General features: G+C 53.9%; 3 protein-coding genes across 3 annotated transcripts; 2 read left to right on the top strand and 1 right to left on the bottom strand.

Moving 5' to 3' along the window:
- The first annotated feature begins 5,372 nt into the window (after positions 1-5,372).
- LOC128269057 (protein hairy) lies at positions 5,373-8,520 on the top strand. Its single transcript, XM_053006404.1, has 3 exons — positions 5,373-5,859; positions 5,992-6,087; positions 6,213-8,520. Exons 1-3 carry the CDS (start codon positions 5,755-5,757, stop codon positions 7,245-7,247), a joined length of 1,236 nt encoding a protein of 411 aa, XP_052862364.1. The 5' UTR covers positions 5,373-5,754; the 3' UTR covers positions 7,248-8,520.
- Positions 8,521-15,802: 7,282 nt separating this feature from the next.
- LOC128268157 (uncharacterized) lies at positions 15,803-16,602 on the top strand. Its single transcript, XM_053005181.1, has 4 exons — positions 15,803-15,925; positions 15,981-16,148; positions 16,224-16,382; positions 16,453-16,602. Exons 1-4 carry the CDS (start codon positions 15,866-15,868, stop codon positions 16,600-16,602), a joined length of 537 nt encoding a protein of 178 aa, XP_052861141.1. The 5' UTR covers positions 15,803-15,865.
- A 1,307-nt stretch (positions 16,603-17,909) lies between these two features.
- Positions 17,910-18,763, bottom strand: LOC128266992 (uncharacterized). Its single transcript, XM_053003782.1, has 2 exons — positions 18,318-18,763; positions 17,910-18,252 (listed from the first exon to the last, which is right to left on the bottom strand). Exons 1-2 carry the CDS (start codon positions 18,761-18,763, stop codon positions 17,910-17,912), a joined length of 789 nt encoding a protein of 262 aa, XP_052859742.1.
- Between the last annotated feature and the right edge of the window lie 408 nt (positions 18,764-19,171).

Here is a 19,171-nt window from a genome sequence, read left to right as displayed (position 1 = left end):
GCACCCGCTCCGAGCGCTCCGAGCGCTTATCGGTGAATGGATATTATTTGCACTAAACAGCGGAACCGCAAAAACCGGGAGGGAAAAACGGCAACAACCATGACACCGACGAAGGCGAACCACGCGCCAGTTTCGCCATCGCCGCGTTTCCACGATAAGCCAACCCGTCACCCGGTGGCAACCCTCAGAAACTCATAACATCATCAAACGGTGCCGAGTTTTCCGCCACCAAAACGAAGAAGAAAAAAGAAACGGGAGCCGACACGAAATGAGAAAATAATTGCAACGAGTTCGGCGGCTACCGAAAGGCCTAGTTCTCAGCCACAACAACCGGCCAACAGCAACACTAACCGGCAACAGGCAGAGCTCGCCTAATCGCTAATCGGGGATGGAATTTCACGCCTCCCCGTGCGGCGCACATGTTTGCCCACGGCCCGTGCGGGGGCCACATGTGTCCACAGACACCTTGCCCATAACGTGCCGTGCCGGCGCGGCACTTGACGGAAGTGGGCGAACCGGTACACCACCCACCCCGTCCTCGTCCGGGTCCGCAGCGCTAATCGTGCTCGTGCACGTGCCGAGCCGCGCGAAGCCGTGGAGAGGGCCTATAGGGCCTGAACAAGTTCGCTAGAAAAATCCCGCGGCGAGTTCTACGAACCCCGGACTACGGTCCGACGTTCGTGGGGATTCGCACGGGGTCGATGGAGGGCCACACCCGCCGTCGCCATCGTCGCACCTTATCAAGTCACCGCTCACTCACAATCGACCGGCTTGGGCCCTGGGCCGAGCCGGAGCTACAGCTTGGCGCTTCGTTGCCGCCCGGTGATTCGTCGTCGACGATAAGCGGCCGTCCAAACGCCCCGCCGCCACCGCGCACTGTTGCCATCGTTCCGCGAGTTGTCGTCATCGTCGTCGTAGCTTCTTTTTCGCTTCAACACGCGGCTCGTGGCTCTGTGGCGTGTCGGAGTCGTTTTCGGTGATTCGAGGTCCTTCCGAGCATTTTGGGCCGGAGCGATTTCGTGAGCAGACGTCACGTTCTTACCGATCTCCAACTTGGTGCCGATTGGGAATTCCACCGACCGTGCACTGGAGTCGTGCTCGTCGTCGGCCACAGGAATGTCTTGATGTCTTGTTTCCGGGCTGGCGCGTCGGTAAGAATCGAATATAAAATGGTGGAAAGAAGGGTGAATTATTGGCGGAGCGATCGGCACGTTGATCAAGTCACATCGAGCTCCAAGCCCGACACTCATTCCCGTTCTTCCAGTTCGTCTAATTCTTCGCGCCGTGCGGTAGACACAGATCGTCACTAGCCCGGGCTTAATAATGAGCCTTACGTCCGTGCGTCTGCGGCTGAGCTGCGGATCCGACAGATCTGGATCGAAAGTCCGTCTACAATAACACGGCCCTCCGCCCAAGGATCACGCCCGGAAAGGGGCTCCAGAAAGCGTGGCAAAATAAACAAACTGCTGGCGACGAGGTGTCACAAGGCGAGCCGGAGCGTTAAGGAGGAATCCATTCATCACCGTGCCGTGTTGTTTTTGTGCCCGTCCCGAGAGTCCAAGCCCACGCCAAAGGATTAACCAACGGACCACGCTTTGGAAGTGGCGGCCATGGCCAGTCCATTGGCCGCACTAAGGCCAAAGAAAAACATCATACCCGGGGCCGCCACGGATTCGATTTGGAGCCCCGTTAAGGATTCGATTGTTTCGCTCGCGTCGCATTATTTTCGGGCGGCGATAGGCGGCAACCGTTCGCCCAGGACCTTCGAAATCCTCCGGCACAGGATGTTATTTTAACTCGCTCGAAGTCTCCGGGTGCTGCGGACCAGGAGTCGACGTACTAATGAGTGCGGGGCCCAACGGTCAAATATTTACAGTGGCCGCACGTGAGGCCAGCAGCCTTCCGTCCTCGTGGTGAACCTGTTCTCTGTTCTGGGTGATGCGCCGTTGGCCGATGGCTGGCCGAGATTAAGCGTGGGCCGCCGCCACCGGGGTGATGGATGAGTTGTTTTCGTTGGCGATTAGACGTCGGCGGAAGGCGGCGACGGCCAGCTGAAAGAATGGCAGACCCGAGACATTCATTGAAGAAAAGTCCGGTTGAAAGGCACGGGCTCTCCGGGAAGTTTGTTTACGGTAGAGATTAGAGGGACTCCGTCGGACGGTTTCCGGTTCAGGATGATGATCAGGATCTGCTCCGGGCCTGCCCGGGTCCGACGCTGTCGGTGGGCTTGTTGAGGTGCGATGCGAAAGGATCCTCGGGAGAGCGATGCTCTCCGGCGGGCTCGTCTACCGGAAAGGTCGTATCAAACCGATCGATCGATAGACAATATCCATACATCTACATATTTTAACGTGAAGCCCTTTTTTCTTACAGTTTTTTCTACAATAGTTTTGTATAAAATGTCCACCTTATTATTTCGAAGAATTAAAAGATTTTCTTTTCGTCTTAACGTTCTTTTTTGACACCTTTTTACGTGGTTTGTTAAAAACATATCGCCAGTTTTTGCTATTTTTCAAACTTTTTTTATTTATTCATAAATATCTTTTTTATACCCTTCAAAGTAATCCCCATCAAATATTATATACTTGTGCCAACGTGTTTTCCAATCCTCGAAGCACTTCAAAAAATCATTTTTTCTGATCATGTTCTCGTATGGAATAAGATAATCATAAACTATTACAAAAAAAGCCGATAAAGAATAAAGTATAAAGTAAAATGAGCTTATGTTATATCTCTTGATGCCAAAAAGCAGCGTGTTAGTGAAACTAATAAAAACACACCTGACAGAAAATTAAACAAAACATGTTCGGATATTTAACGAAATGATTCAATCTCCGATTGTACTCCTCAAAATTAAAAAAATTACGCCAAATTTTTTAAGTCAGCTTAAAAAAAATTGTAAAACATCTTCTCAAAAAAGGATTTAATATTTAAAAGTTTACTTTCAAAAATTGTCTAACAAACTTAGATATTTGAAACAATCGTAACGGAATAGAAACACTCGCTGCCGAGTAGACTGGCCACCGGTCATTGGATTTTCCATTAACCGCCCGTTCGCCCGACGCATTCCACGAGTCGCATCATCGTCGGCGGGAAGCGAAATGCATCGCACGGCACGTCCCGAGTGCAACGCGGGCCGCGTCCCGGCCTAAGACGACCGATCACGTCATCGCTAAACACGCGACGCGAAAGTGAGAAAAAAGACTCACGCGGACCACCAACAATAATAGCAACAACAACAGTCGGGGCGCGCGATCGTGATGGGAAGCTGAAAATGCCGCGCACGACCCAGGGGAGAAAGCGAGAGGGAAGATGGAAGGAGAAAAACCAAATCCCGCTCGCGACCGCGGAAGAATGCGATCAGATCGGTTGCTGATGCAGCGGCACGTCTCATTTTACCCGATGACGATGATGATGATGATGATGGAGAAGCGAACGGCGACGAAAGAGCGAGAGAGCGAGAGAGAACGGGAGAATGAGAGAAAGCGAAACGAAATCGAGCGGCGCGCGCGACAATCGCGGCGGCGGCGACGACGAAGACGAGAAATTCTTTTCTCACGCTCGACCCACAAAACCCGAGCCGCGAGCGTGCGCAAACACACACGCGCGCGCCGCGCCGCGCGTTCCTCGCGAGTCCTCCCTCTCATCAGCCCGTCCGCCCCGCGCACTGACCAACAAAACAAGTGGCTTCTTCGCAACGCGCGCGGCGCGCACCGCAACCGCGGACTCACGCTCATCTTCTCTCTTTCTCTCGCAAGCCCGTCGCAGGGGCTACTCGTGTTTTTGTGCGGGAGCCGCCACCCGCCGCCGTCCCCCGAACTGCTGACTGGGCATCCAACTTCAGGGGTTGGCGCTCGGCTTTTGCGCGGCGCGCGCGCGCCTTACGCACACGACGATCGCGCGCGATCGGCGCGTGGTCGCGATCGTGCCTTCCCCAACCACGAGCTGCTCCAGCCGGCTGTCTCCCTCTCTCTGTAGGTCCCCACGTGGAGGAGAAAAAAAGCTCCCGACTCCATCCTTGGTCATCCTAAAGCTCTCGCTCTCTCTTTCTCGCTCGGTGGCGGCGCTCTGATTTTCCGATTCCTTCATTTCGCGCGCGCCGCGATGACGATTAAAAGCCCTTCTTGCGCGCCGCACGCGGGGTGGCGCATGCCACCTCGGAAGGACGCCGTGCCTCCGCCGTGTCCTTTGTTCGGCCTTTATTGTTCCGCTCTTTGGCGCGCGCGTTCGTTCGTTCGTTCGCGGCGGACAGGCATTTCGATCATCACGAGAAGCACTGCGATTGCCTTCTTTGGAAGCTTTTTATCATCCCTTTTGTGGCCTAATGGGTAGCGCACACAAACAGTACCTCGGAATGGACACGGTAGGTATGTCTGATTGATATTTTAACAGTGCCGCCGGCAGCAGTAAAGGGTTAGCCGGGTAGATCTAGACACGCGGGACACGCGCCCGCAGCGTCCAGCCATTAATGAGCCATTAATGTGTTTTGTACCTTACGTAAGCCGTAAGGGGTACTCCGAATTCTAGACGAGCGCGAAAACCTACAAAGAAATCCGGGATCCTGAACCCGTGCTGCCATCTATCGGAACGTCGGGCGCACAATCCGGCGATCGAAAAGGGAACAAAAAACCTCCCAAACCATTCGAGTGACCTCACGCATTCGAGGGACCTCACGTTTGTGTGGGAGACCGTAAAAACATTAGTGTTTTAGGCGGTAGAAGAAAGAAAGAGCCCATCACCCATTAATGTGCGTCCATTCCGCACGGCAAAGGACTCCCTCAGCCGGACATCGGTGCGAAAGAGAAGGAGGCGGCTACGGTGCACAGAGGCATTTTTCCGCCCGTCGGCTACCTGGCTCTCTAATGTCGTCGAAACGGGAAGGATCGTCTCGCTGCGTCCTGCTCTCCGCGCAAGGATGTACCTGACGTTCCGACGGTGCTCGGTGCTTTAAACGGCGCGCGCCGTGCAAGAGAGAGAGATCCTGGCAAGGAAGTCACGGCGATCGCGCTTTGATTTGTTGTGACTGATCAGAACGCGTGAGAGAGAGAGAGTCCCCGGAGCTGCTGACAGCGAATTGCCGAACTTTGTCATCCCCTCCACCGATCCCGAAGGATATTTTTTCGTCCTTTGCTTTGCCGTTCTCCGGGTCGGTCGCTCGACTCACTCGCGTGCGCTCTAAATCCTGCTCGCTCACTCACTCACTCGAGCCGCGAGCTTTCGGCTACCCGTCCCTCGGCGGCTTCGGCTGCGCGAACCGCTCGGATCCGAACCCGGCGCGGACGGATCTAGTGCTCGGGAACCGGTCAGCTGAAATCAGAATCGTTCGAGCGCTCGGCGAAGCAACACGCATTTTCCCGCAGTAGGCCGCCGCTTACTCACTCACTTTGGTCTCACGGAGATTGTTCGATTCACGCGATTCGCGCTATCTCTCTCACCGAGCGAGTTTTCGTGTAGTTCCGGCGCCCGAATCGCACCCGAAGTTAGTCGTGCTTCGGAGCTCGCCCAGAACGGTTCGTCCGGTGTTGGAAAATTTGTGGAAAACGGAACAAGGAAAAGAAAGTGATCGATCGATCGGCGATTGAAAGTGAAAAACATTGCAAGGATTTGTGCCAATGTGCCTTTTTACATGCCGCGGCTGAGGTGACAGTGAGCTGAGGTGATTTTAGTTCTGACAAACCACAACCGGGGAGCGCTAGTGAAAAAGGTGCGTTCTGAGAAACAACAAGGAAGTGACACACACAGTAAGGAAGCAAAATGGTGACAGGAATCGGAGCGACGACGCAACAGGTTGCCGGTGCGCCGGCAACCATCCAGAATCTGCCGGCCGAACCGGTCAAACGGTCCAGCGACAACCGAAGGGTAAGTGTCTGAGAATGCGAATCGGTTTACTTCGCATCGAAGTAACCATTGAAGTGTCAGACTCTTGACTTCTTGCCGAAGAAGGTTAGCCCTAATGGAAACGTTTCCGTTTTTCTTTCGTCGGTCCAACAGAGCAACAAACCGATCATGGAGAAGCGACGACGGGCGCGCATCAACAACTGCCTGAATGAGCTGAAGGCGCTCATCCTCGACGCCATGAAAAAAGACGTAAGTATCCGCGCCAAGTGTTCTCTGTGCTCTGGTCATTATCCCAAATCCTGTCGCGCAAAAAAGCTGCTCCTTTGATTCATTATTAATTCGCCACTTCGACACCTTTTGCTTCCTCTCGGCAGCCCGCCCGTCACTCGAAGCTGGAGAAGGCCGACATCCTGGAGATGACGGTAAAGCACCTGGAGAACCTGCAGCGCCAGCAGAGCGCCCTGTCGCAGGCGAGCGACCCGAGCGTGATGAACAAGTTCAAGGCCGGCTTCAACGAGTGCGCCCAGGAGGTGGGTCGCTTCCCCGAGATCGAGCCCCTGGTCAAGCGCCGTCTGATGCAGCACCTCAGCAACTGCATCAACAGCAACGGCGTCAAGGATTTGCCGAAGCGTCACCATCACCACCAGCACCAGCAGGCCGGTTCGCAGGCTCCGCTTCACATCCTACCATCGCCTCCGAGCTCACCGGAACAGCCAGGCGGTGGTGGTGGCGTTGACCATCACGCGCACCACTTCGCCGCCAGCCAGTACCAACAGCACCCCCACCACCTCCAGGGCGCGAACGGAAGCGTTTACATGACGAGTGGTGTCGGCGGCGCGAGCATTCAACTGATCCCTACCAAGCTACCGAACGGGAGTGTGGCGTTCGTGTTGCCACAGGCGGCGGCCGCGGCCAGCGTCGCACCCGTCCCCATGCTCGTACCCATCCCGACCCGTACCGCATCGACCGGATCCGCCTCGTCGAGCCAGTCCGGTGTGTCGTCCCTGTACGATCGCGTGCCCCGGGAGCATGCCACCTCACCGTACCACGCCCCACCCAGCCCGGCCAACTCGAACTACGAGCCGATGGAGTGCTCACAGTCAGTGGCTACCTCGCAGCTGTCCCCGGGCCGGCCCGCACACCAGTACTACCTCCAGCAGCCATCCCCGGCACAGCAGCAGCAACCGACGCAGCAACCGACGCAGCAGCCCGCGACGCAATCGCAGCAACCACCCGTAGTAATCAGCAGCAGCAGCCCCGACAGTCCACTCTCGCTGGTCATGAAGAAACCGTACCAGGACGAGGACCGCACCGACGACGACGACGACGACGACAGTGAGGACGACCAGGATATGAAGCAGGCCATGGAGGCCGACGACGACGGCAAGTCCTGCTGGCGTCCGTGGTAAGCACGCCACCGGAAGAGCCGATCCTGAGTCGTCAACAGAACAGTACCTAAAACCGCGAGAAAGTGGTGTGTGAGAAGAGCTGTGAGAGTGAGAGTGAGCTGCAGTGCGGAGTGACCTCCGGGGAGAGAGAGAAGTGCAGTTAGTCAATGGCCTCGCGCCACCCGCCCGCTAGTCATACGGTTTTCCATAAGCGAAGAAAACTATGCATCTCAGTGGGACCCCGAGCGAGGCCAATCTCTCTCTCTGTCTGTGTGCGTGCGTGCGTGTGACAACTGCAACAAAACCGTGATGCTGTGAATAACTTTTAAGGACACCTAACCCGCGGTGTGGACCCAGGCGGTTAGACAGGCAGGCAGAAGGCCTTAGAGGGCGTAGTGGCGTGTGTGTGTGTGTGTGGAGTGCCAAGTTACTAGAAAGGGGGGGGCGCTTCTGCCACCCAGCAGCAGCGACCCCGGAGGTTCGAGGTTAGGAGTTTCGTTTCTGTTTTAGTTTCGTCGGTTTCGTTGCTTTTATTTTATTATTTCCCAACTCATTGTGTGACCCACGCGGCGAGTGTTGCGACATTAATCACAAACGTCTTCCAAAACGTGTGGCCCAGACACAACCCGAAGGACACGGAATCCCGGCTCCGGCTGTCGCGTGTTCCGTGTTTAGGCATTATTTCGATTATTATTTTTAAAATTATCTATGTTTTTTGGTGGGTTACATTAGTGCTAAATTTGCTTAAATTATTCATCATCGAACGCCCAAAACCAGGAGACAAGGACCCAAGAAAACTTCGGCCTAGCTTTTGCATTACCACTAAGACACGCGGAGGGCGGACACAGCTTATTAGGGTTTAGTGGTGGCACGTGCCACCCAACCACAACAACTTCCTCAGATCGTCCCAAGGCCAGCGTAGTAGTAGCTAGAAGAGAGCATATTTATACCGGATAAGGACACAACAGAGCCAGGCCAGGTAGCAATCATTGCAGCAATGAGTGAGCCAGAAGCGATGCGAATCAACCCATAAGACTTAAGAGCAGATAGATAGAGTTTTCGTATTTAAGAGAGCATATTTTAAAACCAACAAGGCCAATAGCGCGTAAGAGAGATAGAGAGAGAGCGAGAGAACCCCTCACAGAAACCTTCCTATTGTAAAAAGTTGCAAATAATATTTTAACTTGTACTTTTTTAACACTAAAGAATCGCCCCATCTGTGACCGGTGCTGGACCGTGTCCGGACGTCGGTCGCCGGGTGGGAAATATAAACAAAATCATACTTAAACTATGATGCAAACTGAAACCCCCGATGCTCGTATTAATGTTTTCTTTCTCGTGAGTTCTCGGGATACACTGGAAAGATAAAACAAGGGGGGCTGGATCGTCGCCGCCGCGGTCAAGGGCACCGGCGGTCGTTACAGTGGGTCACACCCGGGCAATGGGAAAATAATAACCCACAGCGCGCGGCTGGCAAAATCCGGATGGCGGATTAATGGAGCCGCGCGCCACGGGCGTCACTTTTCGCTCTTCATCTTCTTCGCTTCCGCTTCGGCTTCGGCTATGTGTTTGGCACGAGCGCAAGCAATCATCGTTGCGTGACACGGTCTGCTGAACCGGTCCCCCCCCCCACCCCCCGCTCCAACACGGATCCGGACCGGGTTCCGTGGAGGCTGACGTCAATTCGTGAATTGCTATTTATTTTGTGTGCGGTGGCTTTTCGCGCATTCGTGTCGCGCGCGATCATTGTTTGGGCGGCGAGATGGCGACAGTGGTTCACACGGTCACTCGTGGCTCGTGGCTCGTTCCACCCCCCCAGGGCCACCCCCCTCAGAATGATTGGTCAATTAGGCGGGTCGGCACGGCGGTCGATGGGATTAGGTTGACCTGCGGCGGCGCCGATCGAACGCGAAACGGAAGTGAGGGCCACGACGGCAGCTCGGTGCGGATCTCAGGGATCAGGTTGACATAGCGGAATCACGTTGAATCGTGGCAAAAGTGGCCGCACGTGTGACGGCCCGCTGTGGCACGTGCTTCGATCCGGTTCGTCATCGCGTGACCAGCGGGGACATGTTGGAGTATTTTCACGACGACGAATTGTTGACTGATCGTGCTTCACCGGACTAGCTTATCCCGGCGTGCGTCGCAACGCCTCATTTCATTCTCATTTCGGGATTATCCGGCGTTTCAGAGGATCGGACTTCCTTGGAGACGTATTTGATCGGCTTCCCTTCTCGCTTTCCGTTGGCTACACATGACAAAACTCGCGCCAGCTGAATTTGGTTCGATTTGTTCGAAAACAACCTGAATTATACTGAATTTTATATTACGTTTGTATGGGAGTCCCCATCGCGGGAGGTGTTGGAGGGCCGAACTGTCCTTTATTCACTGTCAGCTGTCACGCAAAATTTCACTCGCATTGGTTCAGTAGTTTTGGAGAAAAAGACGACGGACAAACAATTTTTGAATAAATCCCAAATTTTACTAGGGGAGCAGGAGCGACTGGTAGCGCACGGCACGTGACCGGCAGTCCTTCGATAGAGACTACTAAGTCGTGATGTGCTACTTTACTGCTGAGCTGCTTCGTCTGCATCATGGGTGGTTTGGCCAGGCTTTCAAATCCGGCGCCACTTGCGCAACCATCAACTATCTTGTGGTTTGTGTCTCTCTAAACTAGAAAAGACGCCCCAAAAACGCCATCTTGGGAATCGGTATCGAGATGAATGAACGTGCAGCAACCGGCGATCACCCGCAGTGCGGCCACTTTCGGTGCAACAATGTTGCAGCTGACCGAATGTTTACGCTTGGTCCGTGGGCCGTGTTGCCAAAACCATCAACCGATCGCGCACGGGTCGAAGGTGATCGGCACGGCCGATCGAAGCCCCCGGAGACCCTCGACCCCCTCATGGCGCGGTCTTTGACGTGCCAGGCGAAGCGATGCACAGCGATAATACCCGCACTCGTAAATGGCCACGATGTTTTGGTTTGCCTTCAATTTGTTTTATTCCTTTTTTCAAATCGTCCGACCCGACAGGGGCGATAGGACGGCCGGGCCCCGGGTTGGCGCAGCATCGGCGCGCCGTATGATTTACGGCCCAAATCGACGTCGGCGGCCCGTCAGCACCAAAGGGGGTCCAAAAGGGAGGGGCGGCTGGGTGGGCGGTGACGACTACGATCCCGGCCGCCACTACGCGAGGTGGTACGTGCTGTTGCATCTATTTTCCGCGACCGATCGGCGCGCCAGAAAAGTGAGGTTAAATTTAACGACTCCCGAGCGCCGCCGGGAGCGCGCCGCTGTCGACGTGGCAACGACGGGCGTGTTGGAAAAGTATGCAAAACCGGCAGCCGGGAATGTGCGCCACCCGCCGTCGGCGGCGGAAGTGTCCCCCAGGGGGGGAAGTGGCCAGTGGGACGGCATCGAACATTTTAACGACCCCTGACAGCGATGGGGTTCCAATGTGCCAGGTTGACAACATTGTCAGCATACTTTGGCCCTCGGTTGACTATTATTTATGGTCGGTCACGGGCCCGCCAGCCAAACGTAGCACGTATGTGTGAGTGTGTTTGGTATTTGTCTCATTTAATAAACAAAATTAGTTTCAAGGCTTGCAAGGGTTTTTATCATCCGTGTCATTCTGGGTTGTTTCAGGGATGTTTTCAGTTGATGTGACTAATCAAAATGGCTCGACAAGAATTGTACCATTAGATTGGGATGCAAAGATAGTAAACAGAAAGAAAGAATGTTGATGAAAGTAAAAGTGACGTCGATTGACGGCAACATTGTTGCAATCATTTATAGGCCACACCGTTCAATTGGGCTTGTGGTGTGCCGGATCGTAATTTCATCATTTAATTCTGTTCTGCTGAGTATGTCCATTGAATCACCATAGGACCGACAATCACTTTCGTTGTTTAAAACAAAACAACAAACAACCGTTAGCTACACAGGCCATTGCACGGCCAAATACAGACTTATGGAAGGTCTTCTGCGAATAAATACACCTCACGATGATAGCACACGATCGAGAGCCATTTGTTATCGACCAGAGGTATAAAATTATCAAGATATCAGGTGGTAAAAAATTTTGTCAAATGTTCAATTCATTTTCTTATCCGAAATGTGATGATCGAGCTGTATCAAATAATCCTCGTAAGTAAAGTGAAAAATGCTGCATGCGAATCCATGTCGTTTTCAAACAAAGCCAAACTCAGCCAAAACTCAGAAAATTTAACAGGAACACATACTTTGTCCAACTGGCAGAGGTAGCGCCTCATGAAAGGTGTGTTCTCTTTTTAAAAGCTGCATTTTGAAATGTTTCGAAACATTTCAACTGGAATGTTTCTGCATGGAAATGTTTCAAAACGTTTCGATTTCGACGTATTCAAATGGAAATGTAATAAAACATTTGATTTTCGATGTTTGTGCATGAAAATGCGTTTTAAAATTTCACTTTCGATGTTTTATGAGGAAAATATTGCGATACTTTTGAATGAAAATGTTTCAAACCCATTTTTAGTTAAATGTTTTGTAATATTTCAAATTTCGCTACCTTTTTATGGACATGTTTTGAAAAACTCTAAAACTCCAGGGGGTCATGCTCTCCTGGTCGTAATTTGATGCTTTGCGAAGCGAAAATTTTTGCATAGTTATTTTTTCCGCTCGTATGATTTCAATTTCTTTCTGGCGACTGTTACCTTCACAAGAAATCACAATCTTTAAATTATTTTTTATTAAATTTTTTTAATTTCAAGACTAATTTACTAATCTAGGCCTAATTGATTATCTCGTCAATCGAAAGCGCTTATCATCCTATTATAGAAAAAAAACATAGAAAGTGCGAAAGAAAGAAAGGGTGCGGTAGGATAGTGGCTCGCCGGTTATCAAACCGCCGACGCACGCCAATAAATTGTTATCTTCACGAAAGTGATTCCCAGAAGAAGAAGACGCGTTTGAGGATTGCATGAACTTTCCGCGAACTCAGCAGGAAAAGCATGAAGCAGAGAAAGGAAGAGAGAGAAAGACTCCTTACACTCGCACACGCCTCATCTCGCCTCATCTCGCCACCCGGTTACATCGCGCACGATGCTAATATTGGCCACGAGCTGGCAAAAAGTCATGCACATGTGCACGTTTCGAGAGACCCTCCGTTTCGACCCGACACCACCCGCTCCCCCTTCTAATCCCACTGCGCGTCGTAACCCCTTTTTCTAATCCCGTCACTTCCGGGCCGTGCCGCGAAAAAGTGTCGAAAGACCGCGTGCGATCGATGCCGCCGCTGCCGTTGACGTCGACCACACGAGCGTGGTGTCAGGGCAGCGGGTGTGGCGGCGCAACCAGCAGCAGCCGTCACAGGCGGTTGGGACCTATCCCGCCCCCCCCTTTCCGACCTCTAACCGGCGGCGGGCCGTTCCGACCGATGATTTGTTGGATGGGTTTCTGGGTAAGTCGCCACCGGTCGGTAGAGATTATCGTTTCACGCTTCGATTTGACTTTGACGGGGCCCGGTCCCGGTCGGAACCAATAGAGAGAGAGAGAGCGAGAGAGAGAGAAGCATGGTCCGGTGCGAGAGCGAGAAAAAAAACCATCACCCAACCGAATAACCATTAACCGGTCTTTGGGGGGGAGCGAGCGTCTGTCGGAGCGAAGGGGTTGTTGAGCCACGGCCCGCGTGTGTGTCCGTTGGGGGGAGGCAGCCGGTGGCTCGCCGACCGCGGGACAACAGGTGGGGGATCGGGGGCAATGGTCTGCAAAACGTGGGAACGGTTCCGAACGGCCGGCCGGCGGCGGAGGTTGTTGCGCGTGCGCGCGTGCTCGGCGAAGGCGTCATTAGGCCAGGGAGAGGCCACCGAGCGCGCGTGCGTGTGTGTGTGTGGTCGCTGTGGCTGTGGTGGTGGGGTGGCTCGTGTGTCGCGCTTCGACGGCGATCCGCCGCGATCCGTCCCACCCGCCACCCGGGGCCGACCCCGTGTGTGTACATTGTAGCACTTTGTGTGTCGCGCACCAACGCCACGCGGATCCGCTAATCACATGTGCGCGGTGATTGTGCGCATCACATACCTTCCGCCGCACGCCCCACACCCCCACCCGCCGCCGCCGCTCCGATCGCTGGCTCGCCTTCGTGACGGACCTTTCGCTTCGCATTTCACGCGCGCGAGCCACGAGAGGAGTGCTTTATGGCCACGGTAGTGGCCATTGTTTATGGTTGTCACGCGAAACACACAAAAAAGGCAGCCGAAAAGAGAAAAAACTAGAAGGCGAACGCGGGCCCGGTCGGCCAGATGACAAAATGGTGCCGCAGCCGCGCGCGTCAGATGTGGAGCTGTGCGGATTCCTTTGCCGAAAAGGATAGCCAGGCCATTTTCGGGACGATTATTTAACCATTTAGCGAGCAGCAACAGGTAGAGGGATTGTTTAACTTAAGCCTTCGCCTGTTGATTCTGATATTTAAGGGATATTCTTTGGACTGTTCGGTGATCTTAGCGAACAGTAAAGTATATTTACTAAAAAGGCGCCCTTTAAGGCGCCTATTAAGACTAAATCGGACGTTACACTAAATTCGGTTTGGGGTGTTCTTCCTAATTTCATTTATTCATCTACTCATTGTCAGATTCTAATAGGGTAATTGTGGTGTCAAATTCTATCCATGATTTTATAACCAAATATTCACATTTACGAGACTGAAATGATGGCCGTTAAAGTGATCCTTCGTCTTGACTCGACGATCGTCTGGCAGCCTTTTCTTAGAGGAACCTCTGCTTTGACCTCTGCGCCTTTTCCTTTCCTTGGACCTTTCTATTCGATTCCTTCTTTTCGGTCGGTCGATTCCAATAAGATTCCTAATAAGAATCGAGTGCACAGCTCGGGACCCGAGGTCCCCGCCCGAAATCACCGGAGCACAGCCGCCAAAAACTCGCAAATGTTTTGCATCCGGTCATCGCCGTGGGTCGGCGGCGGTGGCCACCCCAGCGTTACCGTTTGCTTAGCATATTGACTCAGCTTGCCACCTAAACTCGCGCCTCGCGGCACACTTTTTCCGTTCCAACCTCTCACGGTGCGAGACGGTGATCAAGTGCACCAAACGCACACACACACACACAGAGGTCTAGGGACAGACACCCGACGCCGACCAGCGGCGGCGGCGGCCGTAAGTTGTGTTGCGTGTCGTGTTTGTCGTTCGCTTTGCACCGACCACCAACGGCGTTTGCCGGCCGCCGCGGCTCCCGTGGAGGGCCCCGCTGTCTGCCACCCACCGTCTGCCACCCACCCCCCAGACCACCACCCACCGCCCGCCCGCCCGACGGCGCATAACAAGTACGCGCGGCACAACTTTGTTGTAATTATGGCGGGGGCCACTGAGTGGGCCAGCCGGAAGGTGCCGCTGCCCCTCGCCACCGCCACCCACCGCGTCACGTGGAGATGTGGAGATAATTTTTCATTTTGCGAGCCACCCACCCCACCGCCGGGCCCTATGTTTCCCGCAGGTGACCGTTTGATTAAAGATTGTGCCTCGCGCCGTCCGCCGCTGGACGGAATCTTGAGACGAGAGCGATGGCGATCTAATGCAATTAGTGGCCGCCGCCGAGTTCCCAGGCCAGACAAAGTACAGATATGACTGAGGCTGGGTGGTTGGTTGGGTGCTTGGTGGGTGGAGGTGTCGTTTGCTCGTGGCCACGGGCAACACGGGCGATCGCTCTTGATTGATAGACGCGACGCGCTTATTGTCGCGGGAGAATTTATCACGCCGCAAATCGGGTTTGCCGCTAGCGGATTGGAACGCCGTATGCCGTGTGCTCGGGCGGTATATCCTAAACACTTGGCCGGCGATCTTGGGCCGGCCGAGGCAAAAGGCTGGTGATCTCCAAGCCGGCGGCAGGTAATCGTTTCCTGCTTCGTGAATTTTACATCCGCATTTCACGCCGAAAACTGTGCTGTGCTTGCGAAGAAGTTTGTCGTTTGAATGGCTGTTTCCATGGTTACATCGAATACGAAAAATTATGAAAAGAGGTTAAGAGGAGGTTAATTATTATCAACGACAAGGAAAAAGGGATGAACCGATTCACGTGCACCATTGAGCCGAATCGGTTATGTTCTTCTAATAACCTTTCCAACCTTGTGAAAAGTGAAATTTTTGGACGAATTTGAGAAAATGGAACAATTAATGAGCCATTTATAGCAACTAAAACAAACAAGCCACATTCGAAAGACCTTAAGCTATTGTTTTAAGTTCTTTACTTGTATTATTTTACAGTTGTTACATGAAAAAGTTTTATCAAATTAATTTACGTTACATAAACCATCATGCTCGAACATCGAAATGAGTGATGCAATAACTCACCTCACTCTCTTAATTGGTTTACTCACCAAAGTCACCACCTGCAACGATACTGTTCCTGCAGCTTTGCACCCAGATATCGATTAACGACACGCCACACTGGTCCAACATGCCTCGTGCCATGTTCCGATGCTTAACTATACAACTAATTCTGTAGATCGAAACTTGATTCTAGCTCTCGCAATGAGGCCGCCCGGTCTTTATAAATAACGCACCGGAACGGGGCCACACAGTTGATGGGTTGATCTTGCGCTCCTGTTGCTTGCGCGTGAACAGGTGGACATCATCCGAACATCCCGACGCACAATGGTCACCAACTTGATCACCCTTGTAGCGGTCACCGTGCTACTCTCCGGCTTGGCGAAGGTATCTCTCGAGCTTGGGTTTCTTTCGAACGAACCACTTCTAACCCACATTTTAGGCAGAGTTCGTGGTGCAGTTCGGTGACTCGATGAAGCCCTGCGCCGACGGGCAGGGCGACGGACTCTTGCTCGATCTGTCCGACCTGCAGGTGGTCCCGAACGAGAACGACAGCATGCTGCTGGACGGGAAGGTCCGGCTGAGCAAAGCCCTCGAGAGTCCCATCGAGGTGAGTAAAAGGCTTGTGGCATAGGTGCCTTCTGCATTATGCTCCTGGCTGACTGGCTCTCCTTTCCCCCGGCAGCTCAACATCTACACCAAGAGGCTGGAGCAGGGCGAGTGGAACGATGCCATCCTCGGGCGCAAGGTCATCGATCTGTGCCCGTTGCTGCAGGTCTCTACCGAGCCGTGGTTTGTCATCACCAGCGCCATGGGCCAGAAAGAGTGCCCGTTTCCGGAAGGGGTAAGTACGCGAGGATCGGCGCCCGCCGACTCGGTCTTTAATCGCACTACTTTTCGATCGATTCCTGCAGCACGAGGAATCGTTCTCCATGCTCGAGGTCGGAGACTTTGGATTCGAAATCCCTCCAGACTTTGTCGGCGACTGGAGAGCGTTCTTCGAAGTCACCTCCAAGGGTACCATGTCCTGCATGATGGCGGAGTTTAGCATCGTCGAAGTCTAGACGGGACCAATAAATGACTTGGGCTTGGTTTAGAATTGTAAATGGCGGCTGTTGGTGTCTAGGTCCTGTGTGATTGCGGCTCTGGGGACGTCCCGGTTTTGGGATTCAAATTGCGATCGGATATTGATCTGCAGAACCTGCGCCCCAAGAGCTCATTCTCGGTCTGGCATGCAGATCTAAAACTCATCCGAAAACGGGGCGCATCGGTCGGTCCGGACCGTTGACTTCTTGGACTCGGGCACGCGGCGAAAGTGTCCGGAAGTACGGGCCAAAATAGGGGCCAAGCACTGTTAACCTTCCCCCCGGGGTGGGGAACCGAGACGTGTGAATGCTCGGCTCGCCTTTAGGCGGCCTCTGTGAGCATTAGAATAACAAACGTCCGCACGTCCGCCCGGCAAAAAAGAGGAAGCCACTGGTGTATTTGGCACCGAGTAGCGGCTTTCGTCAGGGCCACATTAGCACGTCGTCGTCGTCGTCGTTCGAGCGGGTGCGCGGATCCTTCTATCAGCCACTTGAGGATCAGCTCGCGCGCGCGGTTGGAGGAACGGAACAGCTAACGGCTCGGCGCGCGCGCTCGTGAAAATTATAACAATGTAAATGAGTTTATAAATAATTTGCTTTAATTGAACGCGCCCCGCGGTGGGTCGCGCGCGCGCGCTCGTGCGGATTGGAAAGTGCGCCACGAGCGCGACATCGCATTCGCAAACATCCGTCGCCGCCGCCGCCACATTCCACGGTCGGGTGTTGGTGTTGTTACCGATGACTAGGCCCGTGGCGGCCCGCTACGACTCTGCTGGGGTCGGCCGATCGACGGTGTGGTCGAAGAGTAACGCCGAGAACCACAGTTGGCTATGCTTTCTTGCGGTTGTGGTTGATTTGCTGAAACATTTCCGAGCTGAGTGAAATATTTCACACGCCGAGTGGCGTCACCTAGGAAGCTTTCTGCTAAACTCCCGGAGGAGAATTTGGATTGAAACACAGCGTCCAAGGACGGAGGACAGCTTCCGGAGCACACTGTACCCGTCAGCAGGCTAGAGACTAAATACCTTGTGGCGTGGGAATGCTGCCGACAGAGTTTGTTATACAATGTAGTCTGCCGACGAGAACACACAGAGCCGAGGCGGACCGCGGCGTGTGTCACCAACCTAAAGGAACCCAAAGGAAATACCACGCCAGTAGCGTTCCTATCATCTCCTCGCGCACTCGAACCCCAATCAGGAAGGCAGCGGTGTTGCTTTATTTTCGTTGACATTTCCTGTAATTCCTGTTTTAACTAGCGTAGCGTAACGAGTCGTTCTGAGCGATCGTTAATGAAAGTGAACGCAGAGCTCCAGCAGCTTGGTGCGCTTGTCGACGAGCTGCTCGAGATGCTGCACGGGAATCACGAGCCCGGCCCCGGACTGGTGTATCTCCTCAGCGTCCTGCGCACCATGAAGTGGAACGATTGCTCCACTAAACGCCATCGCGTACAGCAGAATCCGGCCGGGGCCATTGCGACCCGCTTCGAGCGTGTAACGTTGCCGCTCGTCACCACCAGCATCCGGGCCGGTGATCCACAGCACGATCCGATCCGCGCCGTGGAGCGAAAATTTCGATGACATCAGCGCGAACGGTAACCTATCGCGGAGCCTCGGACCATCCCAAAGACCTCTAGGGAAGAAGAGTAAAGGATCCCTTGCAGCACTGACACCAAGAAGTGTCCTTGTTGTACTTACCTAATTTTTCCACCCAACAGGTACATCGCGTGGCAGTGCGGCAGTTCGTCGACGCTGGCCAGCAGCGGGTCCAGGAGCACTGTCTTCACCTCGTCCACCCACAGCGGCTCGATCAACACCTCCCGGTGGTCGTACGCGATGTGCGTGGCCAGCATGAACAGACAGCAGTGGACGGCGCACTTCCCAGCCGGACACTTGAACGGTAGGCGCGAGATGTGCGTTTCGTCCAGGTGGGGAATCGTGTCCGGGCACGGACCCAAGATCTCGAACGGTAGCTCCAGTTCCTGCCCGTCGACCGTGGCCTTCAGCAGCCGTTCGCCCGTTCCACACCCGGATACGGTACCGTCCCGTAGCTCGACCGGCGGTTCCGTTTCCCCGATTAGCCCGTTATCTTCGCGGAGAATTTCGTCCAACTTCGGGGTCAATTTGGGTTCGACCTGCGACATCTTGCAAACGCTTCTTCACTGACGCAAATGATACGCCTATGGGTGCTGTGATGTAGCATCGTTGCCGTAGGTCGAAGCCCATGGCATGGCTACTGCGATGAGCGTTTAGGACGACCGTCTTCAGCGTCTACTTCACTTCGTCTGCCTTTTTTGCTGAGTGCGTCGATGGCTGATAATAGGCGAGGCGAAAACAACACGGCCCCAACCGTGGTCGGCTTGAGGTAGGCTCCACCAAGGCCCCCGGTTATCAGTCTTCGAGGCGGACCTCGCACCAAACCGCGGGTCCAAGGGCACCCTGGACATCTGCGAACGAGATAATCCTGGCCGGGCCAATGCGCGCTTGGCGCTGCCAATTACGAGCCTAAGGATTCGATTACAGAAGACGGCTCGTTATTGGGGCTAAGTCGC

Source organism: Anopheles cruzii, chromosome 2 (assembly GCF_943734635.1).
Source record: "Anopheles cruzii chromosome 2, idAnoCruzAS_RS32_06, whole genome shotgun sequence".
NCBI classification, from domain to species: domain Eukaryota; kingdom Metazoa; phylum Arthropoda; class Insecta; order Diptera; family Culicidae; genus Anopheles; species Anopheles cruzii.
Note: the sequence above shows the minus strand (reverse complement) of the source record. Positions and strands in the feature narration are given on the sequence as shown.

Excerpts from the sequence above, each read along its gene's own strand:
- LOC128266992 (XM_053003782.1), bottom strand. The coding sequence starts at position 18,763 with ATGTCGCAGGTCGAACCCAAATTGACCCCGAAGTTGGACGAAATTCTC. Across the intron at positions 18,253-18,317 it reads CTGTTGGGTGGAAAAATTAG|AGGTCTTTGGGATGGTCCGA; the intron begins GTAAGTACAACA and ends CTTCTTCCCTAG.
- LOC128268157 (XM_053005181.1), top strand. The coding sequence starts at position 15,866 with ATGGTCACCAACTTGATCACCCTTGTAGCGGTCACCGTGCTACTCTCC. Across the intron at positions 15,926-15,980 it reads TACTCTCCGGCTTGGCGAAG|GCAGAGTTCGTGGTGCAGTT; the intron begins GTATCTCTCGAG and ends CCCACATTTTAG. Across the intron at positions 16,383-16,452 it reads AGTGCCCGTTTCCGGAAGGG|CACGAGGAATCGTTCTCCAT; the intron begins GTAAGTACGCGA and ends CGATTCCTGCAG.
- LOC128269057 (XM_053006404.1), top strand. The coding sequence starts at position 5,755 with ATGGTGACAGGAATCGGAGCGACGACGCAACAGGTTGCCGGTGCGCCG. Across the intron at positions 5,860-5,991 it reads GGTCCAGCGACAACCGAAGG|AGCAACAAACCGATCATGGA; the intron begins GTAAGTGTCTGA and ends TCGGTCCAACAG. Across the intron at positions 6,088-6,212 it reads TCGACGCCATGAAAAAAGAC|CCCGCCCGTCACTCGAAGCT; the intron begins GTAAGTATCCGC and ends TCCTCTCGGCAG.